Source organism: Saimiri boliviensis, chromosome 13 (assembly GCF_048565385.1).
Source record: "Saimiri boliviensis isolate mSaiBol1 chromosome 13, mSaiBol1.pri, whole genome shotgun sequence".
Classification (NCBI taxonomy): Eukaryota; Metazoa; Chordata; class Mammalia; order Primates; family Cebidae; genus Saimiri; species Saimiri boliviensis.
In genome coordinates this window covers 95,079,556-95,104,127 of record NC_133461.1, presented here as the reverse complement: position 1 = coordinate 95,104,127, position 24,572 = coordinate 95,079,556, and the positions used below count along the sequence as shown (strand labels likewise).

The window sequence follows — 24,572 nt, the reverse complement described above, 5'->3', positions numbered from 1 at the left end:
TCTCAGTTTTCTATGCTGTTCCACTGGTCAATCCCTGTGCCAATACTACCCTGTCTTAATTACTAAAACTTGGAAATAAGTCTTGACGTCAGCTAGGTCACTCTTATCCACCTAATTGGTTTCTGGAAGGTGTATAAAGTCATGGAAATTAAGTCAGCACTACCCAGTTGAACATGTCATTATCTAATAATTACAAACCTTGCCTCGTACTCGTACACCTGAGATTAGTGTTTCTCAAGCTGTGAGTCTTCATCTACAGGGTCATGAGTTTCAACCACAAACTTTCTGTTGTGCAGAAATACTTAATTTTCGAAGAAGCCTGGGCTAGATTTTTTTTTTAACCATTTGTTATAGAAAAGTTAAAACATATACAAAGTAATCTGCTCTAGCAGAATTCGTTGAAAAGTCTTTCCTTTCTCTATTGAATTACTTTGATGCCTTCAATGAAAATCATTTGATCAATATGCAGGTCTATTTCTGGATTCTCCATTCTTATATTAATATTTTGTCAACTGTCTTGATTATTATGCTTGTATATTAAATCTTGTTATCATGCAGTATAAGTCACTTGTGTCTTTTTTAAAACTGTGTTGACTGTTCTAGATTATGTAATATTTTCACTGACATTTTAGAATCACTTTGTGAACTTCTACCAAAAAACCTCCAAAAATCATAAAGTCTGCTATAATTTTGGTTGAAATTGTATCTAATCTATAGATACGTTAGGGAAGAACTGGCACCATAATAATAATTGAATCTTCTGATCTAGAAACATGATCTGTCCATTTTCAGAAATCTTTAATTTTTCTCAGAAATGTTTTGTGGTATTCAAAGTGGACGTTTTGCACATTTTTCGTTAAATTTACCTCTAATATTTTATGGTTCTTTTGATGCTATTAGAAACGCTATCTTAAAAAAATCATTTTCTAACTGCTTATTAATAGCATATAAATTGAACTGAGTTTTTTATATATTAAAGTGTCTTGGAAATTTTTTTTTTCTTTTTGGAGACAAGGTCTTACTCTGTCGCCTAGGCTGGAGTGCAGTGGAGCAATCTTGGCTCACTGAAATCTCCGCCTCCCAGATTCAAGTGATTCTCCCACCTCAACCTCCTGAGTAACTGGGATTAAAGGTGTGTGCCACTACACCTGGCTAATTTTTGTATTTTTAGTAGAGATGGGGTTTTACTATGTTGGCCAGGCTTGTCTAAAATTTCTGGTCGCAAGTGATCCTCCTGCCTTGGCCTCCCAAGGTGCTGGGATCAGAGGCGTGAGCCACCACGCCTGGCCTTGGGAACTTGTCAGATTCCCTCAAGTTTTCTACATAGCCAAATATGTAACTGTGTTGGTTTCTTGAGACAGAGAAATCTTTCTCTGTTGCCAGGCTGGAGTAAAATGACGTAATCATGGCTCACCATAGCCTTGACCTCCTAGGCTCAAGCAGTCCTCCTGCCGCAGCCTGTAGAGGGTAGCTGAAACTACAGGTGTACACCACTAAGCCTGGCTAATTTTTAAATTTTTTGTAGAGATAGGATCTCACTTTGTTGCCCACGGTGGTTTGAGCTCCTAGACTCAAGCGATCCTCTTGCTTCAGTCTCCCAAAGTGCTTGATTACGGGCGTTAAGTTATCATGGCCGGCCAAAACATGTAACTGTGAATAAAGGTAGCCATATCTGTGAATAGTCTTTTAAATCTTTATGCCTTTATTCACTTTTCTTGCCTGCTGTACTGTCTAGAATTTCCAGAATATTGAACAGAAGTAGTGAGAGCAGACATCCTTGTACAGTTTCTAATCTTAGTGGGAAAAAGCATTCAATATTTCACAGTTAAGTTTGATGTTAAAAAATAGTTTCCTTCTATTCCTAGTTTGCTAAGATTTTTGTTATCATGAAGTGATGTTGAATTCTGTCTGAATCGACTAAGACAGTCATGATTTTTCTCCTTCTATCTGCTAATGAAGTGAATTGCACTGATTTTTATATGTTCAAACACCTATGCATTCCTGGAATACTTGGTCATAATATATTGTCCTTCTATATTGCTGTATTCAGTTTGCTAATATTTTGTTAAGGATTTGGCACCTATGATAGTTCATGAAAGATACTGGCCTTTAAAGTTATTTTCTTGTGATGCTCTTGCTTGGTTTTGCTATCAGGGTTATTGTGTCGGCCTTAAAAAAATGAATTAGGAATCTTCCTCTATTTTCTGGTAAGAACTTGTGTAGATCGCTTCTCGGCCTTTTGGCTAAGATCAAGTGAAGAATTTGTGTAGAATTGGCACTATTTCTTCCTAAATTCTTGATAGAATTCACCAATGAAGAAATTTGGACCTGAATTCTTTGTGGAAGGTTTTTGATAACAAATTTAATTTCTTTAATAGCTAAAGGAACATTCTCTCTCTGTTTCTCTGTCTCTTTCTTTCTTTCTTTCAACAGTGTCTTGCTTTGTTGCCCAGTCTACCAGTGCCGTGCTGTGATCTTGTCTCACTGCAACCTCTGCCTCCCAGGTTCAAATGCTTTTCCCACCCCAGCCTCCAGAGTAGCTGAGACTACAGCACACCCAGCTAATTTTTGTATTTTTAGTAGAGACGGCATTTCACCATGTTCCCCAGGCTGGTCTCCAACTTATAGGCTCAAATGATCTGCCTACCTTGGCCTCCCAAAATGCTGGGATTACAGGTGTGAGCCACTGTTCCCAGCAGAACATTCTGATTTTCTATTTCATTTTTGTGTCAATTTTGGTAAACTGTGTTTTTAAGAAACTTTTTCATTGTATCTAAGTTGCTGAGTTTATTGGCATAAAGCTTTTCATAATGTATTCTTTTATTGGCCTTTTGATTTCAGTAGGATCTGTAGTGACATCCCCTTTTTTATTTCTGATATTGGTAATTTACGTTCACTTTCCTCCTGATTGATCTTGTTAGGGGGTTATCAATTTTATATATTTTTCCAAAAAACCTTCTAGTGTTATTAATATTCTCTATTTTGTTTTCTATTTCATTGATTTCTGCTCTTAGCATTACTCTTTCCAGTCATCTATTTTCTTCAGGTTTAATTTATGTATCTTTTTCTAAAAAACGTACATCAGTTGTACATTTCACTTTTCAAGCAATATGAAGCTTGAGCTGAAGCTCAGAATGGTTTCAAAGGGATGTGCTGACAGATACCCCCTAATTAATCATCTACACATTTTCCTAGCATTGTAAAGATAGGAAGAAGAATTCACTGAAATTCGTCAAAGAGATAACAAACTCAGGAAGTGAACACAGCTTTAGAAGTAAGACATTTACAGCTGCTCATGAAATCAGAGCCAAGGAAAAACTTGGAAAGGGATTAACTTTTTATAAAATTTTTGGCAAGCCCTGCGGCAGTATTATGTCCTTAGGAACTGTAAAACATTGTTCAGCCTGGGGTCCTACAACTATTTTTCTTTTAAAATTTTTTTAAGAGATGGGATCTCCCTATGTTGCCCAGGCTGGTCTCAAACTCCTGGGCTCAAGCGATCCTCCTGCCTCAACCGCCAGGTAGCTGAGATTGTGTCAGTCATCGTGCCTGGCTTTTACGCTATTTTTACAAAATCATAATAAAACATGTCACTGTACCTTTTCTAAATTTAGGCTTTATTTTTGTGGGTTCCTCCTGGGATTTGCCTCCATCTTGAATGGGGAGTACCATGTAGCACATCAGATCGAGGACTTTTTCACATGTCATCTAAAGTAGAAAAGACCAAAAGGGACTAACTTGAAGCTTTCTGAACTGAAATCAAATAAACAAAGTACCAAAATATTTGCAGCATACAGTCAGACAATGTGTACATGGAGGTCTCTATTTCCATCTCTATGTGGTCACTACTTGCTCTACAGTGAATACAGATCATTACTTGCTCAACAGTGAACAATAAGAATCTATGTACTAGACCTTTGAGGGAACAATAACCCATTCTTTGCTATTAAAAAACAAAACTTAAAAATTAACCAAGCATTGAGTACTGAGGTGTTCAACAGCACAGCAGCAGCCAAAAGAAAAGATGTCCCTGCCCAAAAGACACTGACTAATACACTGCATAGAAAAACTAACAATAAAATATGTAGCAGAAGTCTAAGGGGTATAACCTAAAACACAGGTGAAAAGACACACAGGTGAAACTAGCAGGAAAAGCTTCAGGCAGGTAGGTTATCTTGTTCTAAGCTTTAAAGAGAAGAAGGATTTGGAATGCAGAAAAGAGGCCTTTAGAGCAGGAGAGAAAGACAGGGGGAAGGGCTGTGTATGGGTTTAGGTGATTTGCCTGAGGTCCAGAGGTTTGGTCTGGGACACAGATGAGATGCTGGACGGATGCAGTACTGGTGGAGGAGAGGAGCCTCGACTGCCTCTGTGCAGGCCGGCCTTGATCCAGACGCTCGGTATCACCACTCCCTCGCTACCTACTCCGATTCTAACAACAATCAGTTTCATGCAATGGGCCTTTTCTGTGTCAGCAAACCCTTTTGCTATTTCCATTTGCCAGATAACAAAGTGGAGCTTCTTTTTTTTTTTTTTCCTTTTATACAAAAGGCCAGAGACTTCTCTGGGTCTCCAGGTAATTTTTTTTTCTTTAAGTTCAGGGATACATGTGCCAAACGTTTGATGTGTTATGCAAACATGTGCCGTGGTGGTTTGCTGCATCTATCAACCTGTCATCTAGGTTCTAAGCCCTGCATATATTAGGTATTTGTCCTAATGCTCTCTCTCCTTGTCCGCACCCCCCAACAGGCCCCTCTCTCCTTTTCCCCAACCCCCCAAGAGGACCCAGTGTATGATGCTCCCCTCCCTGTGTCCATGTGTTCTTACTGTTCAACCCCCGGAAGTGGAGCTTTAAACCCATGCTTCCCAACTCTTTTCACATTGTGGCACACCCTGAAAGTAATCTGTGTGAGGCTGATCAGGGTTGGCAGCAGTTGACCCTGGGTGGCCCCAGCAGCCCTAGGTCATGGCTGACCGCCCCAAAGGCTACAGGATCCATATTTTGGCACCTCTAGAACCCACCTATGCCCACAGGGTTGTGAAACTTAGTTTAGAGACAGGCAGCCTGGGAGCTGAGAACTTGAACGCTGGAGTTGGATAGGCCTGGGTGAGGTAACCTGACAACGTCACAGAGCTAGCCAAGCCTTGGACTCCAGAGCTATGAGCTGCCATTCTCAATGCCCATCTCCAGCCAATCTTTTCCATAAATCTTTCCTTGACTCTTTGGACCCAACAAAGAAAGCACCCCTCCCTGAATGCCTATTGTACTTATGACTGAGGCCTACCAATTAATATTTGTTTTTTAATTGACTTATACCTTATACTTTTTTCCCTAACTCAAACCATATGCCCCTGAAGGCAGGGATCCCATATTCCCCACACCCTACTTTTACTCCTCACCCAACAGCGGGGTTCAACACTGAGCACCAAGAAAGCCAGTACTTCAATTCAGTGGAGTGATGAAAGCAGTATAATAGAAAGCAAAGACCATAATCTTACAGAGTTGGAAAAAGAGTTATAGGCCAAAAACTTAGTTAAAAGGTATGGATTAGGGTGGTGACAATAGAAATACAAAGTAATATAGCAAAGGGATTAGTATCACACTGGAAGAATCAAAAGGATTAGTTCGAGTAAGAGTCCACCATGACTTGAAAGTTTTGTGTCTCAGGGCCAGTACTACGATCTGAATGTCTGTGTTCCCACCAAAATGTGTGTGTTGAAACTGAACCCCCAATCTGAGGGCATCAGGAGGTACAGCCTTTGGGAGGTGAGTAGCTGATGAGAGCGAAACCCTCATGAATGGGATTTGTGCCCTTATCAAAGAGACCCTGGAGTGCTTTTTTGTCCCGTCTATGAAACAGGAAGCAGGACCTCACCAGACACGAATCTGCTGATGCCTTGTTCCTGGACTTCCCAGCCTCCAGAACTGTGAGAAACAAATTCCTGTCGTTTACAAGGCTCACCTTTCATGGTATTTGGTTATAGCAGCCCAAGCAGACTAAGACAGCTACTAAGGACACTTACATCCAGACATATTGAGTCTGGGCTAAAGACAGGAAGTCGAGAATCATGTTAAGTCTGACACTGCCTATAGGCCTAATAGTGATGTACTCAGAGGTTGGAACTAAGCTCTCAAAGGGAAAGAGTTTATCTTGTTTAATTAAATCTACTAGTTTATATTCCCTACTACAATGAAGTAGTACACGGTGCAGCTAACTCTACATGAGATATGTATATTGGTGTGAGTAAATACACACTGCCTTTTAAGTTCTTAAAAGGAATTAATTAAAACAGAATTAAGTAACTGATAGATGATACATAAATAATGGTGGAAAGGCATTTTCAATTTTGAATGCACATACTCCACACATTCTCCAATTGTTCCTTTCTAAAAATCATTATGACAAATTATTAATAATATTTCAGAGTTCAAGTTAAAAAAAATTCAGCGGTTTTTCTTTTTTTTTTGAGATAGAGTCTTTTTTTTTTTTTTTTTTGGCTCTTGTTGTCCAGGCTGGAACGCAATGTCCACCTCCCAGGTTCAAGTGATTCTCCTGCATTAGCCTCCCGAGTAGCTGGGATTACAGGCACCCACCACCATACTCAGCTAATTTTTGTATTTTACTTAGTAGAGACTGGGGTTTCACCATGTTGGCCAGGATGGTTTCAAATTCCGGACCTCGTGATCCACTCACCTCAGCCTCCCAAATTGCTGGGATTACAGGTGGGAGCCATGGCGCCTGGCCAAAAAATTTAGGGTTTTTAATCACAAAGTGATCAACCACGTAGAGAGGTGGGAATAAATCCATTTGTTGTGTTATGTTGTAGCCTTGAATTTATACAGTCCTTGCACACACAACAACATGCTTATCGTTTTAAATGAATTCAAACATTTATTGTACTGTGGTAGGTGTCATGAAAGTTCAAAGATAAAAACACAGTCCCCACCCTGTAGTAGGCAGGGCTCAAAATCTCCTGGAGGAAACATGCCCATTTATATATCTGCTCCTGCAACACTCCTATCAGCTGTTATGACTTTTTTTCTTTTTTTTTTTTTTGAAACAGAGTCTCCCTCTGTGGCCCAGGCTGAAGTGCAGAGGCACAATCTTGGCTCGCTGCAACCTCCACCTCCCAGGTTCGGCTGACTCTCCTGCCTCAGCCTTTCAAGTAGCTGGGATTACAGGCACCTGCCACCACATCCAGCTAATATTTGTATTTTAGTAGAGATGGGGTTTCACCATGTTGGCCAGGCTGGTCTTGAACTGCTGAGCTAAAGTAAACTTCGTACCTTGGCCTCCCAAAGTCCCGGGATTATAGCCATGAGCCACCACACCTGGCGTGTTATTACCATTGAAAGAGAGAATCTGAGGTTTGAGTAAGCTAAATATAAATCCTCCATTTCCCACTTAATAATAGCCTTGTTTTTCCAAGTACAACAGAACAGGCAAGAGTGTAATAATAATAAAAAGAAAAATAATAAAAAGAAAAATCTTCCAACAAATGGAACAACGAACAAGAAACTTAAAAAGTACTGATGCCTCATTTCAGGGAAGTTGTAGTAAAGAGAAAATTACATAAAACAAAATCATTGTGATGTTCATTAGCAGATTAAGTAACAAATCTAGGTAGAAAGATCAAATTGAAACACACTTGCACTGAATAAAAAAGCCACGCTGGGCAAAGGAGAAAGCCCTGGTGGCCCTGCGCCCCTGAGGCCAGCATGTGAGCAGTACTCACTCTGTACTCCCCTAGTGCAAAGTGGCACGTCGCCAGCTGGATGAGCGCCCTCTGATGCTCCAGGGTCCCCTGCCCTGTGATCGGTGGCTGAGAAATGGATCCCTGGAGAGCTGCTAAGTGATGCAGGCTGGCTATTGCCTTTTTATATTGACCCTAAGAAAGATAGAAAAGCAAGGAGAAAAAAAAAATTGCCATTAAAGAACGAAATTAAAAAAAAAAAAACAACAACCCTTCCAGAGTTCATTAAGCAATGAGCAAGCAACTATACAAAGAAGGTAGCTTGGTTTGATCATCTGAGGAAGAAATGGAGACTTAGCAATAGAAATCACATCAACTTAATTAAAGCCAGGTGGGAGTTCTTTATGGTATTACTTTATAAGGATGAAGATTTTTCTTTCTGGGGTTAGGTCTTCAGACTAAAGAAAATAACCAACACATTTTGATCCAACACATTTTGGATGTAACATTTCTTTAGAAATATTTTACTGCAAGTAGCACGTCTCCTCTATGAAGGACAGAGCAGCAACCTGCCCATTCCAACAGCAGCTCACTGGTGAATTATCGACTCTCTCCATTCTAGGTCTAAGATGCTGGAGAACAGTACAGACAGGCAGACTCCACCAGTGGAGAGAGGAGGAGGGTGAGAAGTAAACCTCTTTTACGGAAAATTGAAAATCTTACTTCTATAGAGAGGTATGACTGGATATAGCAAAGTAACACAAAAGGTACAGTCTTGTCATTTTGGAGTTTTTGTTTTGTTTTGTTTTTGAGACAACGTCTCACTGTCACCCAAGCTGGAGCACAGTGTTGCTATCATGGCTCACTGCACTTTTGACTTCCTGGACTCAAGTGATCCTCCCACCTCAGCCTCCTCAGTAGCTGGAGCTATAGCCACATGCCACCACACTTGGCTAAGTTTTTTATTTTGTAGAGACAGGGTCTCACTATGTTGCCAGGTCTGGTCTCGAACTCCTGGGCTCAAGCAGTCTTCCCACCTTGACCTCCCAAAGTACTGGAATTACAGGCATACGCCACTGTACCCAGCCCAGAATTATTTTGAAAGGAAAGTGGACCACACCCACTCAGCCACTCAAGACAGAACAGGTGTAAGCAGGCAATGGGCTGGCCCAAGAGGGAAGATGGCACATCATGCGTGTGAAAGCTGGTTCGCCACGATAACCATCCTGTACAGACACAGGTACCGAAAATACATTTAATACTCTACCTGATAGATGATCATATCAGTGAGGAAGATTCTTAACCAAAGCCAAGTATCCGTCTTCCAGGCCATACAAATTCTTGTAAATTCTGAGTGAGAATTCAAAAGCAAATTTATCAAATATATATAGCTATAGCGCAGAAGAAGAAAACAAACAAATCCAGTAAGAGAGAGCAAACTACCAAAAATATATAGTAACTTTGCTTTTGTTTCTAAAACACTGCTCTAGAATTTCAAGGCGAGAAGAAACACATAACACTTATCAGTAATACACAAGTAATATCTTGTAGATGCTAACAACTTACTGAGCACATCCCAGGTGTCAACAACGGTTTAAAGTGCTTTTCATGTATTTCCTCATTTATCTTTTAAACTACTTTGCTTTCCCCAAAACAAGGTCCCATTTTATTTTTATTTTATCTTATTTTTAGAGATAGTCTTCCTGTCGCCCAGGCTAGAGTACAGTGGCCCCAACATGGCTCATAGCAGCCTCGACCTAAACGGCTCAAGCAATCCTCCTATCTCAGCCTCCTGAACACCTGGGACTACAGGCACACGCCACCACACATGGCTAATTTTTGTTTTTTTTTTTTGTAGAGACGGGGTTTTGCCATGTTGCCCAGGTTGGTCTCTAACTCCTGAGCTGAACGATCCATCTGCTTTAGCCTCCTAAAATGCTGGGATTACAGGCATGAGCCACCTTGTCTGGCCCATTTTATTTTGACCTATTTAAAATAACAAACATACAGTGACACTAAAAGGTTTCATTTATTTTTTAAAAAGTCAGTTTTGAACTAAAGGAACGATCCCCTCAAAAAATGTCACATATGTGTTCACAATCCCAGATGTGACAAACAGAAATGGAATGGTGCTACATTTAGTTAGAAAAGATGACACTGAACATCTGGCCAAGGGCTCTGTATGACACATGACTGCAGCCAGGAGATGAATGTCCACAGGTTAAAAGTAAAATAAGGTGCCCGATTCCAAAGTATAGGAAGAATACCTTGGTTAGCAAAGTATAGTAAGAATGCCTTAGTGATTTCTAAGCAATGTCAAAATACTCCGTATCGTCAAAGGAAAATAGGCTTCCTATAGTTTTTGGAGTTTGAGTTTTTCAGAAAATGGAGTTAATGCAGATCAAAACAGCAATACATTTTGTACTGTTAGCCACGTGCAGCTTTAGGAAGGCAGCAGTAGGAAAGAACTAGAAGCACAAAACAAACTGGGTGAGCAAAGGCCAGTACTACAAATATGTACCAGACAGCCCAAAACCTCTCCCTCAAGCTCCACCCCTACCTGAATTATAATATATCCTCAGAGCAGGAGCTAAAAGGTAGATGGTCATTTGAAAATTCACAACTGATAAGGTATCCTGCTCAGAACAAAATCCTATAAAATGCAGGAACTGGCTGGCTGTGGCAGCTTATCCCTGTAATCCCAACACTTTGGGAGGCACAGGCTGGTGGATCATTTGAGGTCAGGAGTTCAAGACCAGCCTGGCGAAACCCTGTCTCTACTGAAAATATGAAAAATTAGCTGGGCATGGTGGCACATGCCTGTAGTCCCAGCTACGAGGGAGGCTGAGGCAGAAGAATTGCTTGAACCCAGGAGGTACAGGCTGCAGTGAGCCAAGATCACACCATTGTATTCCCGCCTGGGAGGCTGAGTGAGACCCCGTCTCAAAAGAAGAAAAAAAAAAATGCATGAACTACTGTAGTCAACTTAATTTGCCGTAAGTGACTTGACGTTTCAAGTAGCATAATGATTTTATATAAAACCTTAAATAGCACCAATGACGTGCGTTTTCTTACCTTTGTCAAGGAATTCTAGGGAATACAGCAACTCCCAGCTTTCCCTGGCCCATTTAAAGCTTTCTAACACTTCCACAGAGTTAGCAAGTTCGGCTTTATTAACCACAATGTGACGATTTCTTCCTTTCGCTGAACAGTCTTCATCGTCTGAACTCTGCTTACAGAATGTGGAGAACGTGGTTAGTTCAGTTAAAAATATAGTCATATATGGGAACATATTATTGCTGCCAGCTTTGCCCATTACATGAATTTCATATCAAATGATACTGCATACATACAATGTTTTTGAATTTAACAATTTAGCTTTGAAAATTAAGATATATTTTTTGTCTTTATACTCTCACACATTTCCATTTTTACTTTTAAAATGGAGCGAATTTTTTTTCTGATGCTAAATTCTTATGTTTGTTTGTGGTGGTTTTGGAGCAAAGTTTAAAAAATATCAGTTTTATGAGAGTCAAAATTTAGATTTTTTACATTAAGAGACACAACTTAAACAGCACCTGTTTATAGTTTACTTTTTTTCTAATATGTGACATGATTTAACTGGCTTCCAGATAATGGTTTGGCATGTACTAGGATAAAATTAAAGCCCGAGTCCAGGCTCAGTGGCTCATGCCTATAATTCTAGCACTTTGGGAGGCCAAGAAGGATAGATCATTTGAAACCAGGAGTTCAAGATCAGCCTGGCCAACATGGCGAAACCCCATCTCCACTAAAAATACAGTTAGGCCAGGCGTGGTGGCTCACACCTGCAATCCCAGCACACTGGGGAGGCCAAGATGGGTGGATCACGAGGTCAGGAGATGGAGACCATCCTGGCTAACACAGTAAAACCCTATCTCTACTAAAAATACATAAAATTAGACAGGTGTGGTGGTACACGCTTGTAGTCCCAGCTACTTGGGAGGTTGAGGCAGGAGAATTGCTTGAACCCAGGAGGCAGAGGTTGCAGTGAGCCAAGACTGCACACTGCACTCCAACCTGGGTGAAAGAGTGAGACTCTGTCTCAAAAAAAAACAAAAAAAAACAAAAAAACAAACACACAAACAAACAAAAAAACAATAAAGTTAGCTGGGCATGGTGGTGCGTGCCTGTAATCCCAGGAGGCTGAGGCACAAGAATCACTTGAACCCAGGAAGCAGAGGTTGCAGTGAGCAGAGATCACACCACTGTGCTCTAGCCTGGGTGACAGAGTGAGACTCTGTCTCAGCAACAAAAAAAATTAAGGCCTGCGTCGTCTAAGAAATAATGTCAGAGAATAACTGTTAGTTATCTTTGGTTCACTGAGTATGACTTCCTTGCACTGGTCACCCCTCTCTAGCTCTCCTCCCCCAGTGCAAGGTCCTGGTCAGAAATTACTTTTGTCTGCACTTACCTAGGAATGCCCTCTGTAGTTTATAATACAGATTTCTCGGGCTTCTTGTATCTTTGTGCAAACTTTTCCCTCTCAACAAAATCTACCCCCAATTCCAACTGACAAAATGCTTCATCTTTCAGCACTGATTTCAAGTGTTGACTTCCTTCATGAAATCTTTTTTGCATCTCCCCATAGGCTGTTCCTGCAGCCCTAAATGCTTCAGAGCTTTCCATTCTGAAGGCCAGTACCCTGCACTGCACCCTGCTCTAGATGTCTGATGCAATTTTGGTTTTGTTCTTTAAATTGAATCAACGCCACTCAGTCAAAACATGTATAAGGAACTTATAGCATGGGTTCTTAGCCTCACTGCTGACCTTTTGGGTGGTCCTGTGCTCTGTGAGTGGCTCAGTAGCATCCCTGCACCGCGCCCCCCCGCACCAGATGCTAACAGCAGCCCCTCCCCACCAAGCTGTGACAACCAAAAAGGCCTCCAGACATTGCCAAATGTCCCCTGAAGGGTAAATCACCTCCAGTGGAGAACCAATGACTTAGTGATTATTAATATATAGTATAATTTTAAAACCTAAGGTTTAGCGATTCAGCTCCAAAGCCACATTTTACAAAGATTCATCTCTAGCAAACTGTCCCATCCAATCTGTTAATAATTATATTTGAAAGCACTGGCCAGGCATGGTGGCTCATGCCTGTAATCCCAGCACTTTGGGAGGCTCAGGCAGGTGGATCATGAGGTCAGGAGTTCGAGACCAGCCTGGCCAACATGGTGTAACTCCACCTCTACTAAAAATACAACAATTAGCTAGGCGTGATGGCAGGTGCTGGCAGTCCCAGCTACTCAGGAGGCTGAGGCAGGAGAATTGCTTGAAACTAGGAGGTGGAACTTGCAGTGAGTTGAGATCACGCCACTGCACTCCAACCTGGGCAACAGGGCGAGACTCCATCTCAAAAAAAAAGAAAAAGAAAAAGAAAAAAAAGAAAAAAAGCAATACCATAGTTTTTTCTCTTCCTTCAGCTAGTTTCCTCTTTTTATGGATGTGTTTGTTACGGTCAATTTCTACATCACCATACACGTTCGACACATCTTCAAGAAGAACAAGTGGAACCTGGTTTGGGGCATTAGGACCTAGGGATGGGGAAAAACACCAACACTTAAAAATGCAGCAAGGAAAAGAATACTTAAGAGAGAAGCTTACTCAACTGTCATGAGAAAGTCATTAAAAATACGTTCACTGTGATCTCAATTAGGTAAACAAACAAGTAGATGCACATAGAAAAAAAAAGACCATACAGATATATACCAAATTGTTAAAGACTCTCTGTCAGTGGTGGAATACAAGTGACAGCTCCTTCTTTGTATTTGTTATATATCTGCAAATTTTTTACAATGATCATGAATCATTAAAGTACCATAAAAAAATACCAAATTATACTTACATTACGGTTACAGATTCCAAACAAAATCTAAATATATGTAATATTACAAGGCATAAAAACGACAGCTGTATTATTCTGGAAGAATTATGGGTGATTCCATTCTCTTACTTCTGTTTTTCAAATTTTCTACAGTGTATTTATGCATATACTCTAGATATACAAAATGTGTATTTTAAATCTTTGCCTATTGTGATGTCTTCATGAAATCTACTTAAATATGTTTTTATATCTGCTGGCTTTTTGTTTTGTTTTGTTTGAGATGGAGTCTTGCCCTGTCACCCACGCTGGAGTGCAGGGTGCAATCTCAGCTCACTGTAGCCTCTGCCTCCCAGGTTCAAGCAATTCTCCTGCCTCAGCTTCCCAAGTAGCTGGGATTATAGGTACCCACCACCATGCCTGGCTAATATTTGTATTTTTAGTAGAGATGGGGTTATATCATATTGGCTAGGCTGGTCTCAAATTCCTGACCTCAAGTGATCCGCCAGCCTTGGCCTCCCAAAGTGCTGGGATTACAGGCATAAGCCACCGTGCCCAGCCTGCTGTTACCTTCAAAATAGTGGCATCTGATCTCTGTATTTAGTTGTGCAGTACCATTACACCCTTTGATATAGAAACTTCTAATGAAACATACTTACATAGAGACTACCAGTTAAGCCAAACTAAACAAAACTAAATTGCCAACTATAAAAAGGACTGGTACCGCCCCACGGTTATTTGGATCTAACAATAGTGGATGAACACTTTCATCCTCTTCACCATCCCCGCAGTATGAACCAGTTTTTTTGGACACTCTAAAATTTGTAAACCAACCTTGGAAGAGAGATGGTTGTATGCTGTTGACATACTGGAACGCATTCTTAAAGAAGACCAACATGGTGGAATATACTACTTGGTTTTTATATTTTGCATGTGCTTCACTATCGAAGTTATTCATGTATCTGCAGAGATCCTTCATTCTATGCAAAATTTCTCCATAGCTTCTAAAAAAGAAGGAATGATGAAACTTACTCGATTACTGTGGGCTGGTCAGCAAAAGGTCTAAAGAAAAGCTCTGGTGGTACCATTACATGTACCAAATGTTGCTCTAGGTATGTAAAATTATTCTTACTGTGCAACATAAATGGCAACTTTTCCCTTCTGAATTAGGGCAGTGATCAAGATTTCATGACACAAACATGCTAAGAAGCTTCTCTTTTCTCTGAAGTAGCAAGGAGAGGTTCAAACACAACATCGTCTTAAGAGTTCATATTTCAGTTAGAAATCTGTTTTTTTGTTTTCTTTTTTTGGAGACAGGATCTCACTCTGTTGTCCAGGCTGGAGTACAGTGGCATGATTTTGGCTCATCATAGCCTCTGCCTGCCAGGTTCAAGTGATTCTCTCATCTCAGCCTCCCGAGTAGTTGGGACTAAAGGCACAAACCACCATGCCCAGCTAATTTTTTTACTTTTAGTAGAGATGGGGTTTTACCATGTCGGCCAGGCTGGTCTCAAACTCCTGACCTCAAGTGTTCCTTAGCCTCCTTAGCCTCCCAAAGCACTGGGATTACAGGTATGAGCCACTGTGCCTGGGCAGAAATCTTTTGATAAAATGAAAAATGACTCTCTTTTGCATAAGTATTTAGTGTCACAAAATTTATCCAAAAAGTATAGTTATGCATTATACAGTTTTGTTTTTTCTTGTTTTGTATTTTTGAGACAGAGTCTTGCTCCATCCCCCAGGCTGAAGTGCAGTGGCACAGTCTCTGTGAACTGTAACCTCTACCTCCCAGGTTCAAGCAATTCTCCTGCCTCAGCCTCCTGAGTAGCTGGGATTACAGGTGCATGCCACCACGCCCAGCTAAGTTTTGTATTTTTAGCAGAGATGGGGTTTCACCATGTTGGTCAGGCTGGTCTCCAACTGCTGACCTCATAATCTGCCCACCTTGGCCTCCCAAAGTGCTGGGATTATAGGCGTGAGCCACCATGCCTGGCCTACACGTTTTAAAAAGCATGTTTTTGTTTTTATAAAGATCCAAAAAAAATCAATAGGTAATTCTGGAAATAAACTATTACCGTCTTCCTTTATCCATTTGCCATTCACATCTCATTCCAACAACATTCAAAATCTTAAACAACCTCTCCCAAGGGTCCACGATCTGGGATGATTTTTCCGTCAGCCCTTCTATTATGTACTTCTGAGAGGTACGTTTGCTGGGTGACATTAAATCAGATGTATCCTGGGCACCTGAGATGTAAGAAAAAAGTAGCCTACAATTAACAATCATGACTTACTGTTGACGTGGTACCTGATAAACAAAGTCTGACTCCCCATGCAAATGCAGAGAGCACAGAATTCCAACACATTTATGTTTTGCTCAAGGACCCACAACAGGCCACTGGTATAAGCAGGAAGTAATTTCCCCTCTTTCATCATGATTCATGTATACTGTTCCATGCAATAGTAGTACATCTCAGCCAGAAGACTTTTTTGATCAAGGGGTGGCATTGGTTCCAGAAAAGCTTCATCTCTTAACTAAAGTATTTTTTTCTAGACAGCAACTTTTGAAACACTCCCCAACTGGTAAGCATCCAGAGGAGAATAATCAGAACATTGAGGGGTTTCTGAATTTGCAATTTCACTATCGCCTATTTAAATAAAAGTACAGGATATTCCTACTTACCTTGATGCTGATTTTCTATTTGAGTAGACCTAGTGACATAATTGATATAAAATTCAGCTGCTTTGTTCAAGTACTTATATAATAAGTTAGCAGGCAATCGAACATCATGGTTGTTAATTATCAGAGGAAGGACATCACAAACTGTTGGAGGAGAAGAAGAATAAAATAATTAATTAGATTGTCTACCCTAGAGTTCCGACAAATACAAAAGCTTTTAAGAGTTCATTCAATGTGGTATCTAAAATATACAGGGGGAAATCCTTTATGACTCATGTATTCAAAATGAGTTGTACAGAGAGACAGGCAGTTAATTCTACAGTGGGTGACAGTCCAGCTCTTCCACTGAATTCAGGTGTTTGTTGATGACTGCGCTTCATACCTACGTATACAGTTACACATATTCTTTCAGCGGTATCAAATCTTATATAACAAAAGCTTGGAAGTTGTTTACAATGCTTGCTTTCTTTTTTTTTTTTTTAAAGACAGAGTCTCGCTTTGTTGCCAGGCTGGAGTGCAGTGGTGCAATCTCAGCTCACTGCAACCTCCTCCTCCTCCCAAATTCAAGCAATTCTCCTGCCTCAGCCTCCTGAGTAGCTGGGACTACAGGCGCCCACCACCACACCCAGCTAATTTTTGTATTTTAAGTAGAGACGGGGTTTCACCATGTTGGCCAGGTCTCCATCGCTTGACCTCGTGATCTGCCCGCCTCGGCCTCCCAAAGTGCTGGGATTACAGGCATGAGCTACTGTGCCTGGCTAAAATGCTTTCTAGATGAAACAAATAAAATAAACTAAGAACTTCTATGTCCTAACACATAGAGCTCCTTTGCCTTCCACATATGAGCTTATCCCTGAACCAACACTTACCCCAGCATATTAACTTACCACAGAAGTAACAGAGAATACAATTTTCCTTACCAAATAATTTTCTAAAGCAGTTCACAGGAGATTCTTGTTCTTCAATAGTTTCGGCCTCTAATAGTGCCTCCCCAAGGCCAACCTATTTGAAAACAAAATTAATCATTTAAATGTGTTACAGTGTAAGTTGTCAGAATCATATGAAGTAATGGGGTATTTTTTGTTTTACTTATCACAGTTTGTGTACTCAAACTTCTCTGAGAAACAAATAATCACATTTTAAAGACTAGAAAATAAAAGAATGCACTAGCAACACAGCCTAGAAGGCCAAATTCACCTGAACATCTGACCACTCAGTCTTGGTTATTCTCCTTAGAATTAGCAAAATTCTCATTAACAATTAACAGGAATTAACAAAATGTCTATAGAAATGTAAAGGAAGCACTGGAACTGGAGTTCAAATGATAATACAGATGCAGAGATTTTCTAACAAATAAACTGACTTTATTCTCTACATGATGATGTATCAATATAGACAGAACTTATCACATTCAAGGTAAGTTCTCAGGAGTAGCCAGTCACGGTCTGGTGTGGACTGGACAGAAAGGTCTGAGTTTTGAGGCTACCTTTCCATTACTGATGCCCTAGCATAATAAATGGTTCCTCACCCAACTCCACCAAGACGTTGGTATCAAATTCCTTGCAACCACACAGGGATGCCCCGCAGTAGGAGTGGAAAAGTGTCAAAGATTGCATCACACAGAAGGTTGAAGGTCAGAGTCATGACCAGAAAGTGTGCTGGGCTGAACAGCATCCCCAAGTTCATATCCCCACAGAACCTCAGAATGTGACCTCATATACATCTAACCTTTTTTTAAAAAAATAGTGTAGATATAATTAATAAAGATGAAGTCATATTGGATTAGGGAGGCCCTCAATCCAATGACTAGTGTCCTTATAAGACAGCTATTTATGTACACTTGTAATCTCAGCTACTTGGGAGGCTGAGGCATAAGAATCGCTTGAACCCGGGAGGCAGAGGTTGCAGTGAGCTGAGATCATGCCACTGCACTCCAGCTTGGGCAACAGAGCGAGACTCTGCCTCAAAAACAAACAAACAAAACCGAAGGCCATGTAAAGATACAGAAAAAGAAGAGCACGTGATGATGGAGCAGAAATTGGAGAAGTGATGCAGCTACTGGCCAAGGAATGCCAAAGATTGCTGACAACCATCAGAAGCCAGGGAGAGCTAAAGAAAAATTCTTCCCTAGAGCCTTTAGAGAGAACGTGGCTCTGCCAACACCTGCCTTTTAGACTTCTAGCTCCCAGAATTGTGAGAATCTTTCTGTTGTGTTAAGCTACCCAGTTTGTGGTACTTTGTTATGGCAACCCTAGGAGACTAACACTAGCAAGCATGGAAATGATTAACCAGGGCCAGACACTAGAAAAATGGCATGGGAAAGAATAAGCCATAGAGTTTGCAGGAATCGAATGAATGGTTTGAATCCTGACACCTCACCAGCTATGGGAAGTTACTAAAACATGAAATGCTCAGTTTCGTCATCTGTAAAGCAGGACACTATTTACTTCAGGGGATTTAGGAAGGTAAGAGATACCTAGCACTTACCCATGCCTGCCAATCGCACTCAATAAATATTACAGATGACGGGAAGGGGCAGGAATAGAATGAAGACAGTCTCCATAGGGCGGAAGCACAGGACAAATGCATCTATTAAAACTAAAACTGTACTCTAAATTCAAAAGCACATTGTCGAATACAACAGAAAAAGATAACTTTTTATCGTATAGATTGCAAATAAATAGTACTGACAGAGCTTGGTGATTTTCCTGATAAAACAGCTTCTCCTAGAAACTTAGAAAATTTGGTTAAAAAAAAATGTCCTTTTCACTTTAGTAACAAAGAACCTTTTATTTCAGTTCAATCTTATCCAGTGCTCTTCAGCAACTTCCGCTTTGTAGCTCCTCACCCTACCGACAAATCTGTTGATGACCCATTATATTTTATATTCAGAGAAGGGGAAGAATCAAATCTCACCCCATGCTGCACCACCGTTTCAGGGAAGCGTCTCAAAAGTAGAAGCAACATTTCTGATCGTTCTAACGTGTTGAAGCATTGTTCCGTGACCTTTAGTAACATTTCACACTGGACCCGGCCGGGAAGAGTTTCAAACAAACCTGTACAAAACATAGTTCACTTTTAAAAGTTCCATGCAGACAGAAAAGACTGCAGCCAAAGTGCTGAGTAAGGCATTTTCACGTACAGAACAGTAAACACACATGTGAAATCACTGTGGTTAAGTTTCGCCTACAACCTGGCAGGCTTTGGGGCTCAACAGTATCAAGCACAGGATGTTTGCTGAATAACGGTAACATATTTGGAGGACTGATCGAATTCAAAAAACAATGTATGTGAATGGTCACAAGAGTGCTTGTTGCAGGTTGTGATAGAGCGTGTGCTTGTTTAAGTAAATGATCTAAGCATCTACTTGCTATTTTAGCTAGAATTTGAAATCTTTGATTGGCTGCAGCAACAAACACAGAGAAGCTTAAAGAGAAAGCTTCTAAATTACTAAAAGCTTCTCACCTATTTTGTGGAGATCTGGTTAATCTATAGTGGCTATCTGGTTACTGTGAAACCTGTTAAAAATATATGCAGTTAATTCCCTGTCTCACTGATAAACCCATATCCTTGAAAGAAGCTTAAAGGGTTCTAAGGAAACAGTCAAGGAACTGAGTGACATTATTATAGACTCTGGTAGAGAAGAATATATACACATGGTTACCAATACCCCAGGTGTGACTTTTTGTGTGTGAAATTACTATATATGATTTGGTATTCCAGAAATGGTAACTGATACACCATATTTCTTACTTCTTAAAAATTGGGTTTGTTTGTCCTGTGAATCATTCCTTAAGGCTGATGTAATAATGCTGATTTCTCTCCATACCACCGGCTGGTCAGGGAAACTCACAAACCTATTTTTAAAATAAATACATTAAATTAAAATGTCAAAGGCTATACAGTATCCAAAAGAGAAAAACACTAGCATTTGGTGAAAAAGTTTCCTTTATTCCAAGGGAATGCTTAGATGTGCCAAAACAAACCAAAATAAAAATGTAAAAATAAAAATTATTTGATTTATAAAAATGAGAGTACTCACATAAGTCTTTAGGGGGTTTTATAGGTGAAAAGACAAGTAACCGTAATATAGAAAGAACTCCTAAAAGTCAACAAGAATAAAACAAACTATTTGAAAGAAAAAACCAGCAAAGGCAAATCACAGGATACACATAGCCAAAGCGAATAGTTGAAACAATGCTGAATCTTATTAATAGTATGAGTAGTACAATCCAAAAAAAAAAATAGCAAGAGACCATTTTCTCCTATCACAGTGGCAAGAACTACAAAGAGACTACCAAGTCGATGTTGGGAAGGGTATGGGAAAATGTACTCTTTATACAATATTAATGGAAACATAGATTGGGATCGCATATTTTAGAGACTAATTTTGTAGTGTATCAAATTTTTAAATTTGCATACCCTTTGACTATGAAAAGGTCTTAGAATCTATTCCACAGAAAAAGGACAAAATATGACTATGAAATTGTTCACACACTGAACATAATTTCAAATAATTTAAAAATATCTATTTAAATGTCTACCAAGAAAAGAGTGGCTATGAAATACTACACAGGCATGAAAAATAATGAAGTGGATCTCTACATATTGATAAGGGAAGGGGTCCATTACAGTGGATAAAGAAAGCATGCTGCAGAACAGGGGTAGTATGGTCTCATTTTGTAATCCCTTTCCCTCCAAAACCTATTTATGTTTTATGTATATACATGTAGATACACTGCCCACAAAACTTAACTCTGGTTGAGTTTAGGATGCACTTTCACTTTTTATTCTGTTACAAGTAGTGTTTGAATTTTTGCAATGAGCACATATTATTTCTAGACTAAATTATGGAATAGAAGTTTTAACAAGGATAAAACCTAAGAATAAAAACTAGACTCTTCTGCAAAAGCCATGTCAGCAATTCACGGTAGACCTGGACTCCTTACTAGGCTTGCTTTAGGTATCAAAGATGTATAGGAACTTGAAGCTCTTCCCCCAACTCCCACTTCTGTAGACAGAAACCAAACCTCATGGAGAGATTCAGTAAAAGTGATGTCAAGCATCCCACTCACATGTCGTACAGCAGCCTCCCGGCGGTGGCGGTCCGCTCTGCATTCCGCTCGATGGTGTACATCTCATACTGCAACACACATCAAGCACGCTGGTCACTCACTCCTGCCCGGGTGGCACCCGGCTCATCCAGCATCACTCTTGGCCCCTCCCGCGGGAAGGGAGGGCCTGAAAGTGAAGCTCCACCTGGTGACACAGCGCCACATACATGGCAGCCTGGCCACTGGGCTTACAGTGTGACCCTGGGGTTCGCTTGCAATCGCTGGCTCCCAGGATTAAGTGGGATAACGTTTCCAAAGTCGCAGGCACTGAACAAACGGCTGCCATTATGATGAATGAACGAGCAAATGGCCTTTTGCTAGTGGCGATCACACGCTGTCTAGGCCAGATGGCACGCAGAGCCCCAGGGACCCAAGCAAGGCCCCCGTCTCTCAAGTGCTGGGAATAGGGCTCCAGGAAGGTGTAGGAGCAAGGCCAGTGAAAGGTGGAGGAGCAAGGTGGAGGATGGGAGAAGAGAGCGGAGGGAGTGGAAGGGGAGAAAGGAGGGGGCCGGGCAGGAGGCGGCTGCCCCAAGGCAGGCGCAGCTCTGGGCCAGGGCAGCCGGGGAGACCGGAGCAGCGCGCACCTCCCCGCAGGGCGGCCACATGCACGCCCAGGACCTCACCTGTATGTTAAAATCTGTCGGGTAGAGGCTGCGGGCCGTGATCAGCCACGCCTTGGCTGCCCACAGGTCCTGCGGCACCAACTCCCGTGCTCGTTGCACCAGGAACTCGCAGTCCCCCTGGGCCGACATGACCCGGGCGCTTTCCAGCGGCCAGCCAGAAGCGGCCGGAACGTCCGGCTCTGGACACTCAGCCTCCACCAGCGCCACCACCGCCGCCACCGCGGGGGAGACTACTGCGCATGTCTGGAGGCGCCCGGAGGCCCGCAAAGTGGATCGGGAAAAGCTTTTCCGGGCTTTGCGAGCAGCCTTCCCCCTCGGCTCCTCGAGACCGCCCGGTCCCCTCCTCTCTGAGAAGCCAAAGCGTTCGAACCGCTACCAGGTGACCTCTAAAATGCGGAGAAGTGGATTTTCATTCCTGCGGGCTGCGGCGTGACCCTGGTGAAGTCAGGGAGCATGCGCGGGAGCGGGCAGGCGCTAGGCCACCGCGTCATTTCCATCCAATCTTGGTATTGCAAGGTTTTCCGGGGGCGGGGGCGGGGGCGGGGGCGGGGAGACGGGCGGGCCCCGGTCTGGAAGGCTGGGAAGAAGTTTGAAAGAAACTGCAGAGTGTGGGGGAGGCGGCGGGAAGCTCTATCTATTCTCCCGGGCCGTCTTGAAACACCTTCCCCGGGAGCTCCTGCCTGCGACTCACTCCCCGGCTTCGATTTACGCGGAAACTCCTGGGGCTGGTGGGGGTGCTCGTGCAAAGCCTGAGCTCCGCGGGGCCTTCTCTTTCCGAGATCCGTCCGCATTTTGTTATTTCACCTGTATTCACCGGTTTCTCCAACGAACGTTTATGGGGCAGTGAAGTCCTGGGAAAGCGCTTTGGTGGATGCCGTCCGTGGGAGGTGCGAAGATGACTAAATCCCTGACCCAGCAAGGGTTTAAAATGTTTTTAAGTGTTCTGGACGTGCAACCCACAGAAAGATAACTACGCTGTTTTCATAATTTTCTCCTCCAGCCAGAATCAGTGTTCTTTTCACCAAAACTCCAGATTTGTTTTCCATCTCAGAGATTAAAAACATCTAAGAGAATCTCCATCTGAGAGATTAAAAACATCTAAGAGAATCTCCATCTAAGAGATTCTGGTGCCGCAGCCTCCCGAGTAGCAGGGATTACAGGCATCCGCAACGAAATGCACGCCCGACTTATTTTTGTTTTTTTTTTTTTTTAGTAGAGACGGGGTTTCACCATGTTGGCCAGGCTGGTCTGGAACTCCTGATTTCAAGTGTTCCTCCTGCCTCCGCCTCCCAAAGTGCTGGGATTACAGGCATGAGCCACCACGCTGGGTTTCAAAAGCACTGTTTAATATCTCCTAATTATGCACAGAACAGCATAACTGTATGATTACTTTATAGGCCAGGATTACTCAGTGATACAATTCTTTAGTCTTTGTACCATAAAAGAAGGTAGAAAATTGGATTTAAACAGAGCAGGGTAATTTTTATGTTATAAAGTGTAGAGCATAAAAGCAGATTGCTAGCTTGAATTTTTAAAATTGTTTCACTGATGTTAACATATGAAGTATAAAAATTTTCAAATGGTTAAAACAACTGATTTGGTCATTAAACTTTCTGGTTTTGGTCTTTACCAAAAATAAAAAAGCAACTCAATGTTCCTGAGCCTAGTATTCTGTGGAATAACAATTGTAAATTAAAAATTTAAATGCAGGGGCTAAATAAGGGAATTCTGGTTTTGTTTGTTTTTGAGACAGAGTCTCGCTCTCAAATCCAGGCTGACACTGAGTGTGGTGGCCTGATCATGGATCACTGTAGCCTTGACCTCCCAGGATCAAGCCATTCTCCTGTCTCAGCCTCTGGAGTAGCTGGGACTACAGGTGTGTGCCCCCACATCTGGCTAATTTTTAATTTTTTTGTAGAGATAGTGTCTCCCTATTTTGCCCAGGCTGGTCTTGAACTCCTGGGCTTAAGTGATCCAACTGCTTGAGCCTTCCAAAGTGCTGGGATTATAGGCATGAGCCACCGCACCCAGCCTCTGTATGTATTTTTAGATGCCAACCTTGAGAGGGCCTCTAGATTTTTTTGCCAGAATACAGCATAAGGTTTGTGGTTATTTTCTAATCAGCTTCTTGATTTTGAATGGTCCCCAGCTAAAACATCTGTACAGTGTTATGCTGGCATCTCAAAGTACAGAAGGGAGGTACCACACCAAGTAAGTTTACACCTTTTGGCCTCGTTTCTGTGATCTTAACTCACTGGAGAGTCGATGAACCCAGCTCATGCTCTTCTTCGTGACAGCTTTTAAGTCACATAACATGGCCTGCATCTGGCACCCGGCTTCAGTTTCCACAAGCTCAGTTCAGGGATTTGAATTAAACTCTGCATTGTTTTTTTCCTTCCACTTCAACATCTTCAAACTCCAAGTTTCCTAACGTAACCTCTTAACTTCCCTGCCCTCGACTCTCTCTTTGGTTCTTTTCAATAATTTCCTCCTTTCTCTTCTCCGTGATTTTACCTTCATGGACCTCTATCCCCTTGACACCTACATTTTTCTCTCAGTGTGTCTTTCGACTTTTGGGCTTATTCCTCTCCACTCATGCT

The 24,572-nt window shown here is 41.6% G+C and overlaps 1 protein-coding gene and 1 pseudogene across 4 annotated transcripts in view; one reads left to right on the top strand and one right to left on the bottom strand.

Moving 5' to 3' along the window:
- INTS10 (integrator complex subunit 10) overlaps positions 1–22,337 on the bottom strand; it is a 33,843-nt gene extending 11,506 nt beyond the window's left edge. Inside the window, exons 1-13 of one of the 4 annotated variants that reach the window (XM_010346109.3) lie at positions 21,973–22,337; positions 21,311–21,378; positions 19,989–20,092; positions 19,152–19,291; positions 17,156–17,237; positions 16,239–16,379; positions 15,631–15,802; positions 14,390–14,559; positions 13,135–13,268; positions 10,768–10,921; positions 8,960–9,042; positions 7,735–7,887; positions 3,600–3,708 (exon numbers count right to left, since the gene is read on the bottom strand). In XM_010346109.3, the coding sequence (XP_010344411.1) occupies positions 3,600–3,708; positions 7,735–7,887; positions 8,960–9,042; positions 10,768–10,921; positions 13,135–13,268; positions 14,390–14,559; positions 15,631–15,802; positions 16,239–16,379; positions 17,156–17,237; positions 19,152–19,291; positions 19,989–20,092; positions 21,311–21,378; positions 21,973–22,101 (1,639 nt within the window). In that variant the 5' untranslated portion in view covers positions 22,102–22,337. Of the gene's footprint in view, positions 1–3,599; positions 3,709–7,734; positions 7,888–8,959; positions 9,043–10,767; positions 10,922–13,134; positions 13,269–14,389; positions 14,560–15,630; positions 15,803–16,238; positions 16,380–17,155; positions 17,238–19,151; positions 19,292–19,988; positions 20,093–21,310; positions 21,379–21,972 lie in introns of those variants that run through there. The other 3 variants (XM_074384030.1, XM_074384029.1, XM_074384031.1) reach the window with 3 other exon arrangements.
- LOC120360631 (U2 spliceosomal RNA) lies at positions 2,224–2,392 on the top strand (annotated as a pseudogene).
- Positions 22,338–24,572: the final 2,235 nt, after the last annotated feature.